The 21,311-nt window shown below is 38.5% G+C and overlaps 1 protein-coding gene across 2 annotated transcripts in view; it reads right to left on the minus strand.

Annotated features, from left to right (window-relative positions):
• The window catches only part of TEX11 (testis expressed 11), a 380,181-nt gene that overhangs the window by 18,111 nt on the left and 340,759 nt on the right, over positions 1 to 21,311 (minus strand). For both annotated transcript variants that reach the window (XM_003820153.4, XM_055106718.1), the window contains 3 exons: positions 7,628 to 7,777; positions 6,286 to 6,394; positions 5,106 to 5,226 (listed from right to left, as the gene is read on the minus strand). In XM_003820153.4, the coding sequence (XP_003820201.2) occupies positions 5,106 to 5,226; positions 6,286 to 6,394; positions 7,628 to 7,777 (380 nt within the window). The remainder of the gene's footprint in view (positions 1 to 5,105; positions 5,227 to 6,285; positions 6,395 to 7,627; positions 7,778 to 21,311) is intronic.

Raw genomic sequence — 21,311 nt, forward strand, 5'->3', positions numbered from 1 at the left:
TATTATTCAGCAAAAAAAAAAAAAAAAGGAATGGAATACTGATAATGCCACAACATGGACGAACCTCAAAAACGTTATGCTCAATGAAATAAGCCAGACACAAGAGGCCACGTATTATATAATTTCATTTATATGATGTGTCCAGAAAGAGAAAATCTACAGAGACAGAAAGCGGATCTGTGGTTGCCTGGAGCTGAAGATGGGAGCAAGAATTGTCTGCAAATGGGCAAGGGGAAAATTTCTAGGGTAATGGAAATGTTCTAAAGCTGGATTGTGGGAGGAAGGACGGAGCAAGATGGCTGATTAGAAGCCTCCACCAATCATCCTCTCTGCAGGAACACCAAATTTAATAACTATCTACACAAAAATTAAGAATAAAAAATCAGACAAATGGGATCTAATTAAACTAAAGAGCTCCTGCACAGCAAAAGAAACTACCATCAGAGTGAACAGGCAACCTACAGAATGGGAGAAAATGTTTGCAACCTGCTCATCTGACAAAGGGCTAATATCCAGAATCTACAATGAACTCAAACAAATTTATAAGAAAAAAACAAACAACCCCATTAAAAAGTGGGCAAAGGACATGAACAGACACTTCTCAAAAGAAGACATTTATGCAGCCAAAATACACATGAAAAAATGCTTATCATCACTGGCCATCAGAGAAACGCAAATCAAAACCACAATGAGACACCATCTCACACCAGTTAGAATGGCAATCATTAAAAAGTCAGGAAACAACAGGTGCTGGAGAGGATGTGGAGAAACAGGAACACTTTTACACTGTTGGTGGGACTGTAAACTAGTTCAACCATTGTGGAAGTCAGTGTGGCGATTCCTCAGGGATCTTGAACTAGAAATACCATTTGACCCAGCAATCCCATTACTGGGTATATACCCAAAGGACTATAAATCATGCTGCTATAAAGACACACGCACAAGTGTGTTTATTGCAGCGCTGTTCACAATAGCAAAGACTTGGAACCAACCCAAATGTCCAGCAATGATAGACTGGATTAAGAAAATTGGCACACATACACCATGGAATACTATGCAGCCATAAAAAATGATGAGTTCATGTCCTTTGTAGGGACATGGATGAAGCTGGAAACCATCATTCTCAGCAAACTATCGCCAGGACAAAAAACCAAACACCGCATGTTCTCACTCATAGGTGGGAATTGAACAATGAGAACACATGGACATAGGAAGGGGAACATCACACACCAGGGCCTGTTGTGGGGTGGGGGGAGTGGGGAGGGATAGCATTAGGAGATATACCTAATGCTAAATGATGAGTTAATGGGTGCGGCACACCAGCATGGCACATGTATACATATGTAACAAACCTGCACATTGTGCACATGTACCCTAAAACTTAAAGTATAATAATAATAAAATTTAAAAAAAAATAATAAAAAATCAGGTGAGTGATCACAGCACCTGGTTTTAACTTCGTATCACCGAAAGAGCCACTGAAGAGTGTAGGAAAGACAATCTTGAACTGCCAATGCCACCCCTCTCCTATGCCCCAACAGTGGCTGCATGGCATGGCGAATCTGTGTGCTTGGGGAAGGGAGAGCACAGTGATTGTGGGATCTTGCTTGGAACTCAGTGCTGCCCTGTCACAGCGGAAAGTAACACTGGGCAGAACTCAACTGATGCTCATGGAGGGAGTATTTAGACCAGCCCTAGCTAGAGAGCAATTGTCCATCCCAGTAGTTGGAACTTGAGTTCCAACAAGCCTTGCCACTGAGAGCTAAAGTGCTCTGGGGTTCTAAATAAATTTGAGAGGCAGTCTAGGCCACAAGGACTGCAACTCCTGGGCAAATCTTTGTGCTGTGCTGGGCTTGGAGCCAGTGCATCTGGGGGACATGCGACCTAGTGAGACACCAGCCAGGGCAGCCAAGGGAGTGATTGCACGACCCCTCCCTCAACCCCAGGCAGTGCAGTTTGCAGCTCCAAAACAGACCCCTTCCTTCCACTAGAGGAGAGGAGAGGGAAGCTTAAGGGGGACTTTGTCTTGCATCTTGGATACCAGCTCAGCCACAGTAGGACAGGGCACTTGGCATAGTCATGAAGGCCCCATTCCAGGACCTAGTTCCCAGATAACATTTTGAGACACACCTCGGGCTAAAAGGTACCCACTGCCTTGAAGGGAAGGACCCAGTCTCGGCAGGATTCATCACCTGCTGACTAAATAGCACTTTGGCCCTCAGTGATCAGCAGCAGTAGCCAGGTAGTACATACTGTGGGCCTTAGGTGAGACTCTGAGACATGCTGGCTTCAGTTGTGACCCAGTACATTCCCAGCTGTGGTGGCTATGAGGAGAGACTCCTTCTGCTTGAGAAAAGCAGAGGGAAGAGTAAAGAGGATTTTGTATTGCAGCTTAGATATCAACTCAGCCACAGTGGGTTAGAGCACCAAGTGGGCTCCTAGGGTCCCCGGTTCCAGGCCTTGGCTCTTGGATGGCATTTCTGTACCTGTCCTGGGCCAGAGAGGAGCCCACTTCTCTGAAGTATGAGTCCCAGGCCTGGCAGCATTCACCACAAGCTGATTGCAGAGCCCTTGGGCCTTAAGTGAACACTGGCAGTAGCCCAGCAGAACTCCCCACACCACCTGATGGTGGTGGCCACGGGGAGAGACTCTTCTGCATGTGGAAAGAGGAAAGAGTGGGAAGGACTTTGTCTTGTGGTTTGGATACCAGCTAAGCTGCAGTAGAATAGAGCACTAGGTAGATTTCTAGGGTTTCTGACTCCAGGCCCTGGCTCCTGCATGTCATCTCTGGGGCCAGGGGGAAGTCGCTGCCCCGAAGGGAAGGACAGCCTGGCTGGCTTCATCACCTGCTGACTGTAGAGCCCTAAGGCATTGAGCAAACATAGGTGGTAGCCAGGTAGTGGTTACAGTGGGCCTTGGGTGAGACCCAGTGCTGTGCTGGCTTCAGGTCTGACCAGCACAGTCCCAGTGGCAGTGGCCACAAGGGTGCTTGTATCACCCCTCCTCCAGCCCCAGGCAGCTCAACACAGTGGAACAGAATAGCAAACCCAGAAATAAATCCATACATCTACAGTGAACTCATTTTTGACAAAGGTGCCAAGAACATACTTTGGGGAAAGAAGAGTCTCTTCAATAAATGGTGCTGGGAAAACTGGATATCCATATGCAGAAGGAGGAAAGTTGAGATCCCTATGTCTTGCCTTATACAAAGATCAAATCAAAATGGATTAAAGACTTAAATCGAACACCTCAAACTATGAAACTACTACAAGAAAATATTGGGAAAGCTCTCCAGGATATTGGAGTAGGCAAAGATTCCTTGAGCAATATCCTACAAGTATGGGCAACCAAATCAAAAATGGACAAATGGGATCACATCAAGCTAAAAAGCTTCTGCACAGCAAAGGAAACAATCAACAAAGTGAAGAGACAACCTGCAGAATGAGAGAAAATATTTACACACTACCCCTCTGATAAGGGATTAATAACCAGAATATATACAGAGCTCAAACAACTCTATAGGAAAAAAAATCTAATAATCGAGTTTTAAAATAAGGAAAAGATCTGAATAGACATTTCTCAAAAGAAGACAAACAAATGGCAAACAGGCATATGAAAAGGTACTTACTATCACTGATCATCAGAGAACTGCAAATCAAAACTACAGTGAGATATCATCTCACCCCAGTTAAAATGGCTTATATCCAAATGACAGGCAATAATAGGAAGTGCTGGTGAGGATGTGGAGAAAAGGGAACCCTTGCACACTGTTGGTGGGAAAGTAAATTAGTACAACCACTATGGAGAACAGTTCGGAGGTTCCTCAAAATACGAAAAATTGAGTTACCGTATGATCCAGCAATCCCACTACTGGATATATACCCAAAAGAAAGGAAATCAGTATATCAAAGAGGTATCTGCACTCCTATGTTTGTTGCAGCACTGTTTACAATAGCTAAGATTTGCAAGCAACCTAAGTGTCCATCAACAGATGAATGGATAAAGAAAATGTGGTACCTATACACAATGGAGTACTATTCAGCCATAAAAAAAAATAAGATCCAGTCACTTGCAACAACATGGATGGAACTGGAGGTCAGTATGTTGAGTGAAATAAGCCCAGCACACACACAAAAAAAAAACAAACTTCACATGTTCTCACTTATTTGTGAAAGCTAAAAATTAAAATAATTGAACTGCTGGGGAGAGAAAGAGTAGAGTGATGGTTACCAGAGGAGGGGTGGGGGAAATGTGGAAATGGTTAATAGGTACAAAAAACAGAATGAATAAGATCTGTACTTAATAGCACAACAGGGTGATTATAATCAACAATAATTTAATTGTACATTTAAAAAAACTAAAAGTATAATTGAATTGCTTGTAACACAAAGGATGAATGCTTGAGGTGATGGATACCCCATTTATCCTGATATGATTATTATGCATTATATGCCTGTACCAAAAAATCTCATGTACCCCATAAATATGGGTACATGTACACCGCTATGTACCCACAAAAATTAAAAATAAAACATTTTTAAAACTAAAAAACACTGGATTGTAGTGATAGTTGCACAACTCTATAAATTTACTGAATTGTGCACAAGCCATGGGTGAATTTTATGATATGTGAATTATACCTCAAGAAACCTAATTTTAAAACAACTGAATAGACCTGCACAGAAAAGAAAAAGAAATCAGCAGAGGAGGGACCAGAATACAGGTCTTCAATGTTCCTTCTACTCTTCTGAGAAAGGATGCTTCTGAGAAAGGATGGGAATAGCAATAACTTTTTTCAAAAGGTTCATATCATCACAGAGAAAGTAATCATCCCACCATGATTTGAAAATATAAAATAATTCAAAATGCCTGGTGGTACTGCTACTTGGACCTAATCCATAATACACTTGTGTTAGAAAATGTCTACTTTCAACTATTTATATTTCAGAAACCCAGGAAAATTCTGTAGTGTGTAACTACAAAATCGTAATATGAATTTATCCTAAAACTCATATCAGAAAGCATTATTGTATATAATTTATAGTACACAAGACAGTTCAGTTCTTTAAAATTAACTGAAAGTTTAATATCACTATTTGACTTACAGTGCGGCTAATGTGGCTCAGAGCATCTTCAAAATAGCCCCAAACTTCTTCCAGGGGACAGAGCTCTACATTCGACGCCCCATCTGGCACTGAGAGGTTAACCAAGTTGTGCATACATTTGCTGAAAATCAAAAAGAGAAAACTCATCCCATAAGGAAAGAAATCATTGGCTTCATGGCTAAGATAAGTAAAACCTGGATCTCATCCCAGACTAACAGCTTCAAAACACTTCTGTTCTTCCCTCGGTTTTATCTGGCCTCCAACCTCAGAAGACAGATTTTTGAAGCTGTAAAACAGGTTGACCAATCCTTTCTTTTTTCATGCCTATGGTTGTCTTTCATTCTTTTTTTAGTTTCCTGCACGAAGGAGTTGTGGCTGTCTATTATATTTTATGAGCTGGTTCAATTTACAGGCATTTTAAAGCATCTCGGTACTTCCTCAAATGGGCAAGGGAACTGGGGTTTAAAGTGGAATGATTCCACAAGAACTGTCTTTCGTGCCTTAACACAGGAAGACTGTAATGATGTTTTCCAGACAAAAAAAGTCACACAACATCTATTTTTCCCCATGTCTGGACACAGAAAACAAAAAAGTCTCCAATAGATAATATTTTATACAGCACTTACCGGTGCTTAAAGTGCTTAGAAAAATAATGAGGCAAACATAGCAAGATGTTAACATTTGTTAAATCTGGGTGCTGCGTGCCTGTAATCCCAGCTACTCATGAAGCTGAGGTGGAGAATCATTTGAGCCCAGGAGTTTGAATCCAGCCTGGGCAACATCACGAGACCCCATCTCTAAAAATAAAACAAATAAATCTGGGTGGTGGATACGTTGGTGTTTGTTATATTAACCCCTGTGCTTTTCTGTACATTTGGAATATTATTTAGTGATGAAACAAAGAAAGAAAGGTACTTAGCAGTTTTATTATATACACAGATTCACACAAAGAAGCAACTTTTCCCCTTTTTTTTCTCCTTTGGGAAAACCAAGCTCCTTGACTTTGCTAAATAATTATTGGTCTGTAATACAACTCTCAGTATGGAGCTGTTCACAAGAATGCCCCCAGATCATCCCCATATCATCTTTAAAGTTGAGTCAATTAAGAACGATTGGTTACTTTTGAGGCATTGACTATAGTTCTTTTGGCTAGCAAAAAGGCTGGATTGTATTTACTAACCTGTATTGTGATATATCAATTGGTTCTTCCTTTTTGTAGAGCAATAAAGCCTTTTTCAAGGCCTTGAGAGCAATCAAAGGATAGTGTGCAGGCTTTTCCATTGCTATTACTAGAGTAAGAAAAGGAAAAAGGTTGTGAACATGATAATGTCACCCATCACAGTTTTCATCCCAGGCTACCACTTGCTTTCTCTAATGAAACTGGGCTGAAACAGATGAACAAAAATAAACAATGAATTTTATAAATGATAAATCTACAGTCGCTTTTGGAAATAGCTTCTACTTTCTGGGCAGAGTAGCATGGTGGGATTACCAGGTAACATCCTTTTTTCAGCAAACATCAACAGAAAACCTACTGTTTCTATGACCTTGCACACAGTCATACAGGTGAAGCAATAATCTTATGAATGACAGTCAAGGAAGGGCACACTAAGAAGGAAACAGAAAGCAGATCAGTAAAAGGGCACTAATTGAAACAGGTTTGTATTAAAATGTCCTATTTTTATCTGATACTAAAAATAGGAAACACTTGACAAGGGAGTATCAGAGGTAACTAACCCTAAGACCTCCAGATGCATTTAACAGATTTTTAGAATTGGAGTTCCATTATACAAGGAGCAGTGGTTGCTGTCACATGTCCATAAAGTATATATCATCTGCTCCATGGCTCTAGGAATTCTGTCTTGGCAAGACCAAGGAAAGGCAAATGTGACTCTTGTGCACTTGGAGCTACCTAATATTTTTATTAACCACACACATGCTCCTGAAGAGGGTGAGAGATAAAAAGGGAAGATAATTAGGCTGTTTCCTGCAGTGTACTCCCAAAAAGGCTCTATGCCCCCAAACCCACTTAAAGTTTGGCCTGAAATTTGAGAGTGGCAGTTGTGTTAAAAAATATTACCAGTATTTCTCTGTACATTTCAACAAACAGCTAAGATTGCATCACTTTTGATTGTTGAAGCACTCAGTTATTTCTAGCTAGCCCAGAAAAACTTTCTAAAGTTTGAGCTCCCCCTGTTGTGTAGTTACATAATTAAATTCCACACAGAAAAAATTTGAGCACCTATTAGGAGCAATGAACTTCGCTAGGGTTTGTAAGTACAAATTAAGTAATTATTGTTTATGACCCTAAAGAGATTATAATCTCATAGAGTGAAGAAGATAAATGCACAAATGATCATAATACAAAATAGTCTAAGAATGGCATTAGAGAAGGAGAAACAAAGTGCTATGAGGAAAAATTATTTCCTACCTGGAGGTAAGAAAGAAGAGTAAAGAGAAGAAAAAAAGTCATACGATCTAAATGGGCACCAGCCTTACAAAAGCATAAATATAGCTCTTACTTGCAATTGTTTCAAATGTTTTAGTTTCTAAATGAGGCAACTCCCACACTGATTCCAGGAAGCTTTCCAGTAATGGATCATTCAATTTGGCTCTAACTTCAAACTCGTACAGCAGAAGCAATTTCTCACATGAATCATTTGAGAAGGTCCCTAAGAAAGAGGCAAAAATGCAACATTCTTTGTGATTATATTATATTATTCTCTTTGGTTGTAATTTCACTAACTGGAGAGGTTTTCCTTCTAAGAAATATTAATTTTACTTACAATTTGAAGGTCATCTTCACTGCTGTAGACAGATTCTAAATTTTATTTTTGTTTTTTATTTGATTCTAACATTTTAAAATCTCTAAGCTAACCGCTACTTCCAACATTCTGTAGCGCATTCACTAGAACTACCTATATTTTCTCAAACAATTGCCACGATGCTTCTAAACAGCCTGAGAAAACCCTGCTGCTATTATTGATTCTAAATCAAATCCAATGTTTACTTGCTTCTTGTGAACTTTCAACTGGGCTGGTGCTCACTCTAATGGCCGAGTTAACCAGAAGATACAGTGCTGTATAAACCAACAGTGACTTTATTTTAAGCAGAATAGAGGAGAGTTTCCAAACTGTTTCATTAGTCGACAGAATTTCTTGGGCATCAGCATAGAAAGAATTTCATGTCAGGTGTCATACACTAAACTATGTGAGACAGTTTTCATTCATCCTTCTTGGTAGATTGAACATTGAAAAATGTTTTGAGGTATGACATATATACAACAAACTGAAAGAAGTGCTCTAACCTTAAACAGCTTGATGAGTTTTTACATGTGTTTAAACCCGTGTAATAACTACCTAGATTGTGATAACAAACACTTCCAACAATACAGAAGGTTCCTTTGTGCTCCTTTCCAGTCAATACCATCCAACCAAGGTAGCAACTATCTTTGCTTTTCTGCGTTTATGTTTTGCATCTATTTTCATGAGGAATCTTGGTCTGCAGTTTCTTATATTGTCTGTCTACTACTGGTATCAGGATAATAGTCTCATAAGATGAACTGGGAATTGGGCCCTCCTTTCAGGATGAGTTTGTATAGAGTTGGTATTACATCTTCTTTAAATGTTAGGTAGAATTCTTCAATGCAGTTTTCTTTGTTGGAAGATTTTAAACTATGAATTTAATTAATAGGCATAGGAGTATATATTTCTTCTTGACGGAGCTTTGGTAGTTTGTGACTTTCAAGAAATTTGTACATTTCACCTAAAATTCTAAATTCATGGACATAAAAGTGTTCATAATATTCCCTTATTACCTTTTAAAATGTCTGTAGGATCTCTAGTGAGGTCTCCACATTTATGCCTGATATTGTTAATTTGTGCTTGATCTGCCTGGCTAGAGGTTTATCATTTGTATTGGTCTTTTCAAAAGAAAAAAAAACTTTTGGTTTCATTGACTTTATCTACTGTTTTCTGTCTTAAATTTTATTGATCTGTGCTCTTATTTTTATTACTTTTCTTTTGCTTGATTGGGTTTAATTTGCTCATTTTTTCTAGTTTCTTAAGGTGGAGACTTAGATTACTTGAGACCTTTCTTTTTTTTTCTAATAGGAGCATTTAATGCTATACACTTTTGTCTAGATACTGCTCTAGTTGTAGCCTACACATTTTTATATGTTGTGTCTTCATCTTCATTCAATTAAAAAAATTCCTAATTTCCCCTGTCACTTCCTCTTTGGCCTACTGGATTATTTTAAAGTATGTTGTTTAATTTCCAAATATTGGAAGGTTTTACAGATAACTTTGTATTATAGATATATAATTCTCTTGTGGTCAGAGAAAATACTTGGATATTTCAATAATTTTATGATTTCAATACTTTTAAATTTTTTGAAGTTTGTTTCGTGGTTCAGAATATGGCTTACAATGATGAATATTCCTTGTGAATTTGAAAAAACTGTATTCTGCTGTTGTTGGGTAGAGTGTTCTAAATGTCAATTAGGTCAAGTTGGCTGATAGTGTTGCTCGTGTCTTCTACATCTTTATTGAGTATTTGTTGACCTATTCTATTGATTACTAAGAAAGGAATATTGAAGTTTCCAAGTAGTTATGGATTTGTCTATTCCTCATTTTAGTTCTAGCAGTTTTTGCTTCAAGTGTTTTGAAGCTCTGCAAAATAAATCCATTTACAATAGCATCAAAAGGAATAAAAACATCAATCTTATTCCCAAGATGATATAATCTTGTGAATAAAATTCCTAGGGAATCCAGTAAAATGCCATTATAACTAGTCAGCAAGTTCATCAAGATCAATATACAACAATCAAGTATTTATTTATTTATTTATTAGAGACAAGGTCTCACTATGTTGCCCAGGCTGGTCTCAAACTCCTGAGCTCAAGTGATACTCCAGTCTTGGCCTCCCAAAGTGAGCCACCATGCCTGGCCAATTCTATTTTTATATAGCAGCAATAAGTAAGCTGAAAATAAAATTGAAACAATTCCCTTTATAACAGCATCAAAAAGAAGAGAATACTTAGAAATAAAGAACAAGGGCCAGGCACAGTGGCTCACAACTGTAATTCCAGCACTTTGGGAGGCCAAGGCAGGTGGATCACTTGAGGCCAGGAGTTTGAGACCAGTCTGGCCAACATGGCAGAATCCCATCTCTATAAAAAAAAAAAAATTAGCCGGGTGTGGGGGCGCATGTGTGTAATTCCAGCTACTCAGGAGGCTGAGGCATGAGAATCACTTGAACCCGGGAGGCAGAGGTTGTAGTGAGCTGACATCGCACCACTGCACTCCAGTCTGAGTAACAGAGTGAGACTCTGTCTCAAAAAAAAAAAAAAGAAAAAGAAAGAATTAGTGTGTACGTTTATAGTTTTTAGTGCATAAGTTATGTAACTTAGTTTCCATTTTGTTATGTAACTTATAAACAAAAAACTATAAAACATCATTGAAATAAACAAGATGTAACAAAATGGAAACATATCCCATGTTCATGGATTTGATGATTTATCATTAAGATGACAACACTCCCCAAAATTATCTATAGATTCAACACAATCCCTATCAGCATCCCAGCTCAGTTATTTTTTTCAGAAACTGACAGTTGATCTTGAAACTCGTATGGAAATTCAAGGGACCCAGAATAACCAAAACAATCTTGAAAACCAAGAATAAAGTTGTAGGACTAACACTTCCTGATTTCAAAGCTTACTAGAAAGCAATGGAGGCTGGGCGCAGTGGCTCATGCCTATAGTCCCAGCACTTTGGGAGGCTGAGGTGGGCAGATCACTTGAGGTCAGGAGTGAGACCAGCCTGGCTAACTCGGTGAAACCCTGTCTCTACTAAAAATACAAAAATTAGCCAGATGTGGTGGTGGCCACCTGTAGTCCCAGCTACTTGGGAGGCTGAGAGGAGAATTGCTTGAACCAAGGAGGCAGAGGTTGCAGTAAGCCGAGATGGCACCATTGCACTCCAGCCTGGGCAACAGAGCAAGACTCAGTCTCAACAAAAAAGAAAGGAAAAGAAAAAGAAAATAGAAAGCAATGGTAATCAAGACAGCATGGTACTGACATAAGGATATATATATATGGAACAGAATTGACAACCCAGAAATAAAACAATGTGTCTGTGGTCAACTGATTTTCCAAAAGGGGCAAAGACCATCCAATGAGGGAAAGGATAGTCTTTTAAACAAATAGTTCTGGGACAACTGGATAGCCACATGATAAAGAATGAAGTTAGACCCTCACCTCATAGCATATACAAGAATTAACTCGAAATAGATCAAATATTTAAAGATAAGAGCTAAACTATAAAACTCACGGAAGAAAACAGAGGGGTAAACCTTCATAACTTTTGATTTGGCAATGGATTCTTAGATATGATATCAAAAGCATAAGCAATGAAAGAAAAATAGATAAACTGGACCTCCTCAAAGTTAACGAATTTTGTATTTCAAAGGACATGATCAAGAAAGAGAAAAGACAATTGACAGAGTGGGGCAAAATCAAGGCATATATCTGATCAAAGACATGTATCTAGAATACATAAATAACTCTTGCTATTCAATAATAAAAGGCAGCCTAATGAAAAATTGGGAAAGGCTGTGAATAGATACTCTCCAAAGAAGATATACAATGGCCAATAACCATCTGAAAAGATGCTCAACACCATTGGTCATCAGGAAAATTAGTCATCAGGAAATCAAAACCATAATAAGATATCACTATACATTCACTAGGATGGCTAGAATAAAAAAGGCAGGTAATACAAGTGTTGAGAAGGAGGTGGAGAAACTGGAAGCCTCATACATTGCTGGTGGAAATGTAAAATGATGCAGCTGCTTTGAAAAAACACTCTGGCAGTTCCTCAAATGATTAAACATAGGGTTACCATATGACCCAGCAATTCCACTCCTAGGTATACACACACAAAAAAGTGAAAATAGGTCCACACAAAAACTTGTGCACAAGTGTTTACAGCAGCATTATTCATAATAGCTACAAGATAGAAATGATCCAAATGTCCATCAACTGATGAATGGATGAATAAAACATGGTATGCCCAGGCAATGGAATATTATTTTACCATAAAAAGTAATGAAGTACTGACATGCCACAACATGAATGAACTTCAAAAATATGCTAAGTGAAATAAGGCAGTCACAAAAGTCCATGTATTATATAATTTTATTTAAATGAAGTGTTCAGAATATGCAAAGCTATAGAAACAGAAAGTAGATTAGTGGTTGTTCAGGGCTTGTGGGAGAAATGCAAGGGTAACTAAAGGGTACGTTGCTTTCCTTTTGAGGTAATAAAATGTTCCAAAATTGATTGTCAGTGGTGGTTGCACATATCTGTGAATATACTAAAGTGTATTGAATTGTACACTTTGATGGGTGAACTGCATGGCATGTGAGTTATATCTCAATACGATTGTTTGAAAAATTGAATTTATATTGTGTATTCTTTTGGGACCAACTTCTTTTACTCATAATGTCTGTCATATTCATAAATATTTTTGTATGCTATCAGATGTTCATTCTTTTTATTGCTTTGTAGTATTCCATTGTATGAACATACCACAATTTATTTAATCTATCATTCTGCTGATGAACAGTAATGTTGTTTCAAATTTTTAGTTCTATGAATAGAGCTGTCTTGAACATTCTTGTACATACTGTGGTGAAGAGATGTACTCATTTCACCTGAGTATATATCTAAAAGTGAGATTTCACGGTCACTGCTGGGATAGAAACATGTTTGGTTTTAGCAGATACTGCCAAACAGTTTTCCAAAGTGGTTGTACCAATTACATTTCCACTAGTGGTGTGCCAGAACTCCAGTTGCTTCCCACCCTCATTAACACTTGATTTTTTTTTAGTCATTTCAGTGAGGGTGCAGCAGCTTCTCAATGTGCATTTTCTTGATGAGTAATGATGCTGAGCATCTTTTCCTTTGCTTGTTGACCATTTATACATTTTTTTTTTTGGTGAAATTTCCATTCAATTCTTTTTTTTTTTTGAGATGGATTTTCACTCTTGTTGCCCAGGCTGGAGTGCAATGGCGTGATCTCAGCTGACCGTGACCTCCGCTTCCTGGGTTCAAGCGATTCTCCTGCCTCAGCCTACCGAGTAGCTGGGATTACAGGTATGTGCCACCACGCCCGCTTAATTTTGTATTTTTAGTAGAGATGGGGTTTCTCCATGTTGGTCAGGCTGGTCTCGAACTCCCAACCTCAGGTGATCCACCCACCTCAGCCTCCCAAAGTGCTGGGATTACAGGAACGAGCCACTGTGCCCAGCCATTCAATTCTTTTGTCCATTTTTTTATTGGGTTATTTGTCTTTTCTTGTTGAGTTGTAAGAATTCTTTATATATTCTGGAAGTTGTCAAGCTTATGTATTGGCATATCTTCTTCCTATCTGTGGCTTGTCTTTTTCTTTTCTCAACGGTATCTTTTGACAGACCAAAGTTCTCACTTGTAATGAAGTCCACTTTATCAATATTTTCTTTTATAGTTGGTAAACTTTTGTCTCCACAAAGTCATGAAGATATTCTCCTATGATTTTTCATTTATTTTATTTCATTATCTTTTGAGACAAGTTCTCACTTTGTCACTCAGGCTAGAGTGTAGTGGCGCAATCATAGCTCACTGTAACCTCAAATTCCTGGGCTCAAGTGATCTTCTTGCCTCAGCCTCCCAAGTAGCTGTGACCACTGTGACCACAGGTGCATGCCACCACACCGGTTTTTTTTTTTTTTGGTAAACATAGGGTCTCGCCATGTTGCCTAGGCCATACTTGAACTCCTGGGCTCAACCAATCCTCCCACCTTGGCCTTTCAAAGTGCTAGGATTATAGTACTGTAAGCCACCACACACAGCCCCAGCTGGGATTTTGATTGGGATTGCTTTGAATCTATAGATCAATTTGGGAAAACTGATATATCCTAACAATATTGAGTTTTCTAACACATGAACATGGCATATATCTGCGTTTATTTAGACCTTTAAAAATTTCTTTCAGCCATGTTTCAAGGTTTTGTGGCTTTCAGTACAGAGGTCTTATACATCTTTCATTATAGATTACTAGGCATTTGATGGATTTTGATGCTATCAAAAATTGTATTTTAAAGGTCACTTTCCAATAATTTCTTGCTAGTATACAGAAATATAATTAATTATTTATATATAAACCTGTATCCAACAACCATACCAATTTACTTTTTTTTTTTTTTTGACAGAGTCTCGTTCTGTCGCCCAGGCTGGAGTGCGGTGGCGTGATCTCAGCTCACTGCAACCTCCACTTCCTGGGTTCAAGCAATTCTTCTGCCTCAGCCTCCCGAGTAGCTGGGACTACAGGCACGTGCCACCATGCCCAGCTAATTTTTGTATTTTTAGTAGAGACGGGGTTTCACCATATTGGCCAGGCTGGTCTCGAACTCCTGACTTCATGATCCACCTGCCTTGGCCTCCCAAAGTGCTGAGATTACAGGTGTGAGCCACTGTGCCCAGCCCAAATTTACTTATTTTTAAGACTTTATTCCAAATCACAGATAAAGAAAACCATATTATATGCATGTCTATTTGCATATACATAATACATACTATATATACACACACATACATACAGTTGTTATAATGTTTGTTTTGAAAATGTGAATTTGTTCCAACATGATTGATATATTAGGTAACAATTAATGTAAATTATGTAAATTAAGTACTTGCTTATGTGCAATTTAGTCTATGTGAAATAGTAAGTGAATGCAGAAAGCAGCATCTGGCTGAACCAAGCTGTATAGGAATATGCATAACACACACATGTGCACAACTCAAACTTCTATCCACTACCTCAGTTCACTGAATGTGTTATGGGCCACACTCATCCACATCTGTTGCTACAACTTTCCATCAGATTTCAGACAACCTCCTCCCACCACTTCACAGTATCTCACAAGCTGCAGTCCTTCTGATATTCACTTCCATAAGCAAATGCCAGGTCTTTTTTAAGGTAAATAGCCATATTTATTGTAGTATTCATGTATTTTTAGTCATTTAACATATATAAAACCATGCTGTCATTTTATTAGGCTCTTATCTTTTTTTTAATATGTCACAGACCAAATTTTTTAGTGTTATACCCCAACCCCATTTTTTCCCATAAGCCCTGTGGTCTTTATTACACAATTTTGGATACTGTAATAATTTTTAGGCATGCATATGCCATGTAACAGCAAAACTGACTAAACATGTAAAGTATTTTCATTATTGCTAATCCATATCCACGTGAAAAAAGTTACCAACTAGAATACAGTATTGTGCATAGTTCTTTTTGTCTTTAGCCTTGCATCTAATCAAAACAGAGTTTTTCAAAGTTACTTAAATCGGCTTCTTTCTTCCTCACCCCCTTCCATGTGGCTATGTAGTTCATTCGTAATAGAGTCAGATTCATTTGTCACAGTCTGAATTCCATCTGGGATTCCCTCCACATCCTGATTGATTTATTTTAAAATTGTATCCGGTAAAATCTACTCTTTGTGGCATATAGTTCTATTGGTTGTGAAAAATGCATAGAATTGTGTGTCCACTATCACTGCTCCTTATAGAACATTCATTACCCTAAAGATTCTCTCATGTTACCCCTTTATAGGGAACTCCTACTCCAATGTCCAACCTCTGGCAACTACTGATGTGTTTTCTGTTCCTATGGTTTTACCTTTTCCAGGATATCATATAAATGGAATCATAGCCTTTTGGGTCTGTCTTTTTTCACTTGGCAAATGCATTCAACATTCATTTACTTCTGAGTAGTATTCCATTATAGAGATGTACAGTTTGTTTATCTATTTCAGGTTACATTTGTTGTTGGAATTATGTTGTAAGCTCCTGGAAATGGTAGATTGGCTGGGTCTCTGCAGTGCTTTCAAAGTCATGGTTTAGAAATTGCTCCATTATTCTGAGTTCTTCGGATAGGCGAAATGCCCTTCTAATGCATACACAGGGCAGGGGTTATTAACCCCACTTTCCAGATGAGAAGATTATGGCTGAGAAACTAAATGCTGTTCCTACCCATAGAAACAGCAAATTAATGGAGAGCCAGGACCCTAATCCCACATGTTCTGATTCACAATCCACTACTGGAAAACATGTAAAGGAGAAGAATGGCTATGACTAGAAGGTTGGAAAATAGAACCTATTTCTGAAATAGTTGATCTGAAGAAGACAGAGCTTAACAAATGCTTTGGAAACCGTCTTAAAGCATATAAAGGGTTTACAACTGAAGTTAAAAAAGAACAGATTGTCTTTAAGAGGCAGCATGGAGAGAGTGATCAATTAGACCTAAGATGTGAAATGGGTTACTAGGAGGCCTGGAATTATTCCAGTATAATATTGAATGGAAGTGGTGATAGTGTATATCCATGTTTCATTCCCTGACATCAGTGAGAAAGTGTTCATATTTTAACATTAAGTACAAAATAAGGAGTAGTTTGTTTTCAAGTAATGTTTATCAGATTGAGGAAGTGACTTTCTATTCCTAGTTCGTTGAGTGTTCTCGTCATGAATGGGTATGGAATTTTTTTCAAATGCTTTTTCTGCATCTATTGAGATTATTATATTTTCCTCTTTTATTTTGTTAATGTGCACTCATTTTTGAATGTTGAATTCCTGGGATAAGCAATATTGGTCATGATGCAGTATCCTTTTTATATATTGCTGGATTCAACTTTCTAAAATGTGTTTAGGATCTTTGCATCTATCATTTAAGATACTGGCCTGAGGCCGGGTGTGGTGGTTCACGCCTGTAATTCCAGCACTTTGGGAAGCCGAGGCGGGTGGATCACCTGAGGTCAGGAGTTCAAGACCAGCCTTGCCAACATGGTGAAACCCCATCTCTACTAAAAATACAAAAATTAGCTGGGCGTGGTGGTGCATGCCTGTAGTCCCAGCTACTTGGGAGGCTGAGGCTGGAGAATCGCTGGAACCTGGGAGGCAAATATTGCAGTAAGCTGAGATCATGCCACTGTGCTCCAGCCTGGGCGACAGAGTGAGACTTCATCTCAAAAAAACAAAAACAAAAACAAACAAACAAAAAAGACACTGACACTGACTTGTATTTTTCTTTTTAGTTTTTGGAATCAGAGTCATGCTGGCCTCATAAAATCACTGTATTACTTTTTTCTTTATTTTCCATAAGAGATATTTGTATGAGATTGATATTATTTCTTTCTTTTTATTTTATTTTATTATTAAAATACTTTAAGTTTTAGGGTACATGTGCACAATGTGCAGGTTAGTTACATATGTATACATGTGCCATGATGGTGTGCTGCACCCATTAACTCGTCATTTAGCATTAGGTATATCTCCTAAAGCTATCCCTCGCCCCTCCCCCCACCCCACAACAGTCCCCAGAGTGTGATGTTCCCCTTCCTGTGTCCATGTGTTCTCATCGTTCAATTCCCACCTATTAGGGAGAACATGCAGTGTTTGGTTTTTTGTTCTTGCAATAGTTTACTGAGAATGATGATTTCCAATTTCATCCCTGTCCCTACAAAGGACATGAACTCATTTTTTATGGCTGCATAGTATTCCATGGTGTATATGTGCCACATTTTCTTAATCCAGTCTATCATTGTTGGACATTTGGGTTGGTTCCAGGTCTTTCCTATTGTGAATAGTGCCACAATAAACATATGTGTGCATGTGTCTTTATAGCAGCATGATTTATACTCCTTTGGGTATATACCCAGTAATGGGATTGCTGGGTTAAATGGTATTTCTAGTTCTAGATCCCTGAGGAATCGCCACACTGACTTCCACAATGGTTGAACTAGTTTACAGTCCCACCAACAGTGTAAAAGTGTTCCTATTTCTCCACATCCTCTCCAGCACCTGTTGTTTCCTGACTTTTTAATGATCGTCATTCTAACTGGTGTGAGATGTGGTTTTGATTTGCATTTCTCTGATGGCCAGTGATGGTGAGCATTTTTTCATGTGTTTATTGGCTGCATAAATGTCTTCTTTTGAGAAGTGTCTGTTCATGTCCTTCGCCCACTTTTTGATGGGGTTGTTTTTTTCTTGTAAATTTGTTTGAGTTCTTTGTAGATTCTGGATATTAGCCCTTTGTCAGATGAGTAGGTTGTGAAAATTTTCTCCCATTTTGTAGGTTGCCTGTTCACTCTAATGGTAGTTTCTTTTGCTGTGCAGAAGCTCTTTAGTTTAATTAGATCCCATTTGTCAATTTTGGCTTTTGTTGCCATTGCTTTTGGTGTTTTAGACATGAAGTCCTTGCCCATGCCTATGTCCTGAATGGTAATGCCTAGGTTTTCCTCTAGAGTTTTTACGGTTTTAGGTCTAACGTTTAAGTCTTTAATCCATCTTGAATTGATTTTTGTATAAGGTGTAAGGAAGGGATCCAGTTTCAGCTTTCTACATATGGCTAGCCAGTTTTCCCAGCACCATTTATTAAATAGGGAATCCTTTCCCCATTGCTTGTTTTTCTCAGGTTTGTCAAAGATCAGATAGTTGTAGATATGCGGCGTTATTTCTGAGGGCTCTGTTCTGTTCCATTGATCTGTATCTCTGTTTTGGTACCAGTACTATGCTGTTTTGGTTACTGTAGCCTTGTAGTATAGTTTGAAGTCAGGTAGCTTGATGCCTCCAGCTTTGTTCTTTTGGCTTAGGATTGACTTGGCGATGCAGGCTCTATTTTGGTTCCATATGAACTTTAAAGTAGTTTTTTCCAATTCTGTGAAGAAAGTCATTGGTAGCTTGATGGGGATGGCATTGAATCCATAAATTACCTTGGGCAGTATGGCCATTTTCACGATATTGATTCCTCCTACCCATGAGCATGGCATGTTCTTCCATTTGTTTGTATCCTCTTTTATTTCCTTGAGCAGTGGTTTGTAGTTCTCCTTGAAGAGGTCCTTCACATCCCTTGTAAGTTGGATTCCTAGGTATTTTATTCTCTTTGAAGCAATTGTGAATGGGAGTTCACTCATGATTTGGCTCTCTGTTTGTCTGTTATTGGTGTATAAGAATGCTTGTGATTTTTGTACATTGATTTTGTATCCTGAGACTTTGCTGAAGTTGCTTATCAGCTTAAGGAGATTTTGGGCTGAGACAATGGGGTTTTCTAGATATACAATCATGTCATCTGCAAACAGGGACAATTTGACTTCCTCTTTTCCTAATTGAATACCCTTTATTTCCTTCTCCTGCCTAATTGCCCTGGCCAGAACTTCCAACACTATGTTGAATAGGAGTGGTGAGAGAGGGCATCCCTGTCTTGTGCCAGTTTTCAAAGGGAATGCTTCCAGTGTTTGCCCATTCAGTATGATATTGGCTGTGGGTTTGTCATAGATAGCTCTTATTATTTTGAAATACATCCCATCAATACCTAATTTATTGAGAATTTTTAGCATGAAGTGTTGTTGAATTTTGTCAAAGGCCTTTTCTGCATCTATTGAGATAATCACGTGGTTTTTGTCTTTGGTTCTGTTTATATGCTGGATTACATTTACTGATTTGCATATATTGAACCAGCCTTGCATCCTAGGGATGAAGCCCACTTGATCATGGTGGATAAGCTTTTTGATGTGCTGCTGGATTCGGATTGCCAGTATTTTATGGAGGATTTTTGCATCAATGTTCATCAAGGATATTGGTCTAAAATTCTCTTTTTTGGTTGTGTCTCTGCCTGGCTTTGGTATCAGAATGATGCTGGCCTCATAAAGTGAGTTAGGGAGGATTCCCTCTTTTTCTATTGATTGGAATAGTTTCAGAAGGAATGGTACCGGTTCCTCCTTGTACCTCTGGTAGAATTCGGCTGTGAATCCATCTGGTCCTGGGCTCTTTTTGGTTGGTAAGCTATTGATTATTGCCACAATTTCAGAGCCTGTTATTGGTCTATTCAGTGATTCAACTTCTTCCTGGTTTAGTCTTGGGAGGGTGTATGTGTCGAGGAATTTATCCATTTCTTCTAGATTTTCTAGTTTATTTGCGTAGAGGTGTTTGTAGTATTCTCTGATGGTAGTTTGTATTTCTGTGGGATCGGTGGTGATATCCCCTTTATCATTTTTTATTGCGTCTATTTGATTCTTCTCTCTTTTCTTCCTTATTAGTTTTGCTAGAGGTCTATCAATTTTGTTGATGCTTTCAGAAAACCAGCTCCTGGATTCATTGAGTTTTTGAAGGCTTTTTTTGTGTCTCTATTTCCTTCAGTTCTGCTCTGATTTTAGTTATTTCTTGCCTTCTGCTAGCTTTTGAATGTGTTTGCTCTTGCTTTTCTAGTTCTTTTAATTGTGATGTTAGGGTGTCAATTTTAGATCTTTCCTGCTTTCTCTTGTGGGCATTTAAGGCTACAAATTTCCCTCTACATACTGTTTTGAATGCGTCCCAGAGATTCTGGTATGTTGTGTCTTTGTTCTCGTTGGTTTCAAAGAACATCTTTATTTCTGCCTTCGTTTCGTTATGTACCCAGTAGTCATTCAGGAGCAGGTTGTTCAGTTTCCATGTAGTTGAGCGGTTTTGAGTCAGTTTCTTAATCCTGATTTATAGTTTGATTGCACTGTGGTCTGAGAGACAGTTTGTTATAATGTCTGTTCTTTTACATTTGCTGAGGAGAGCTTTACTTCCAAGTATGTGGTCAATTTTGGAATAGGTGTGGTGTGGTGCTGAAAAAAATGTATATTCTGTTGATTTGGGGTGAAGAGTTCTGTAGATGTCTATTAGGTCCACTTGGTGCAGAGCTGAGTTCAATTCCTGGGTATCCTTGTTAACTTTCTGTCTCGTTGAACTGTCTAATATTTACAGAGGGGTGTTAAAGTCTCCCATTATTATTGTGTGGGAGTCTAAGTCTCTTTGTAGGTCACTCAGGAGTTGCTTTATGAATCAGAGTGCTCCTGTATTGGGTGCATATATATTTAGGATAGTTAGCTCTTCTTGTTGAATTGATCCCTTTACCATTATGTAATGGCCTTCTGTGTCTCTTTTGATCTTTGTTGGTTTAAAGTCTGTTTGATCAGAGAATAGGATTGCAACCCCTGCCTTTGTTTGTTTTCCATTTGCTTGGTAGATCTTCCTCCATCTTTTTATTTTGAGCCTATGTGTGTCTCTGCACGTGAGATGGGTTTCCTGAATACAGCACATTGATGGGTCTTGACTCTTTATCCAATTTGCCAGTCTGTGTCTTT

This window comes from Pan paniscus, chromosome X (genome assembly GCF_029289425.2).
Source record: "Pan paniscus chromosome X, NHGRI_mPanPan1-v2.0_pri, whole genome shotgun sequence".
Classification (NCBI taxonomy): domain Eukaryota; kingdom Metazoa; phylum Chordata; class Mammalia; order Primates; family Hominidae; genus Pan; species Pan paniscus.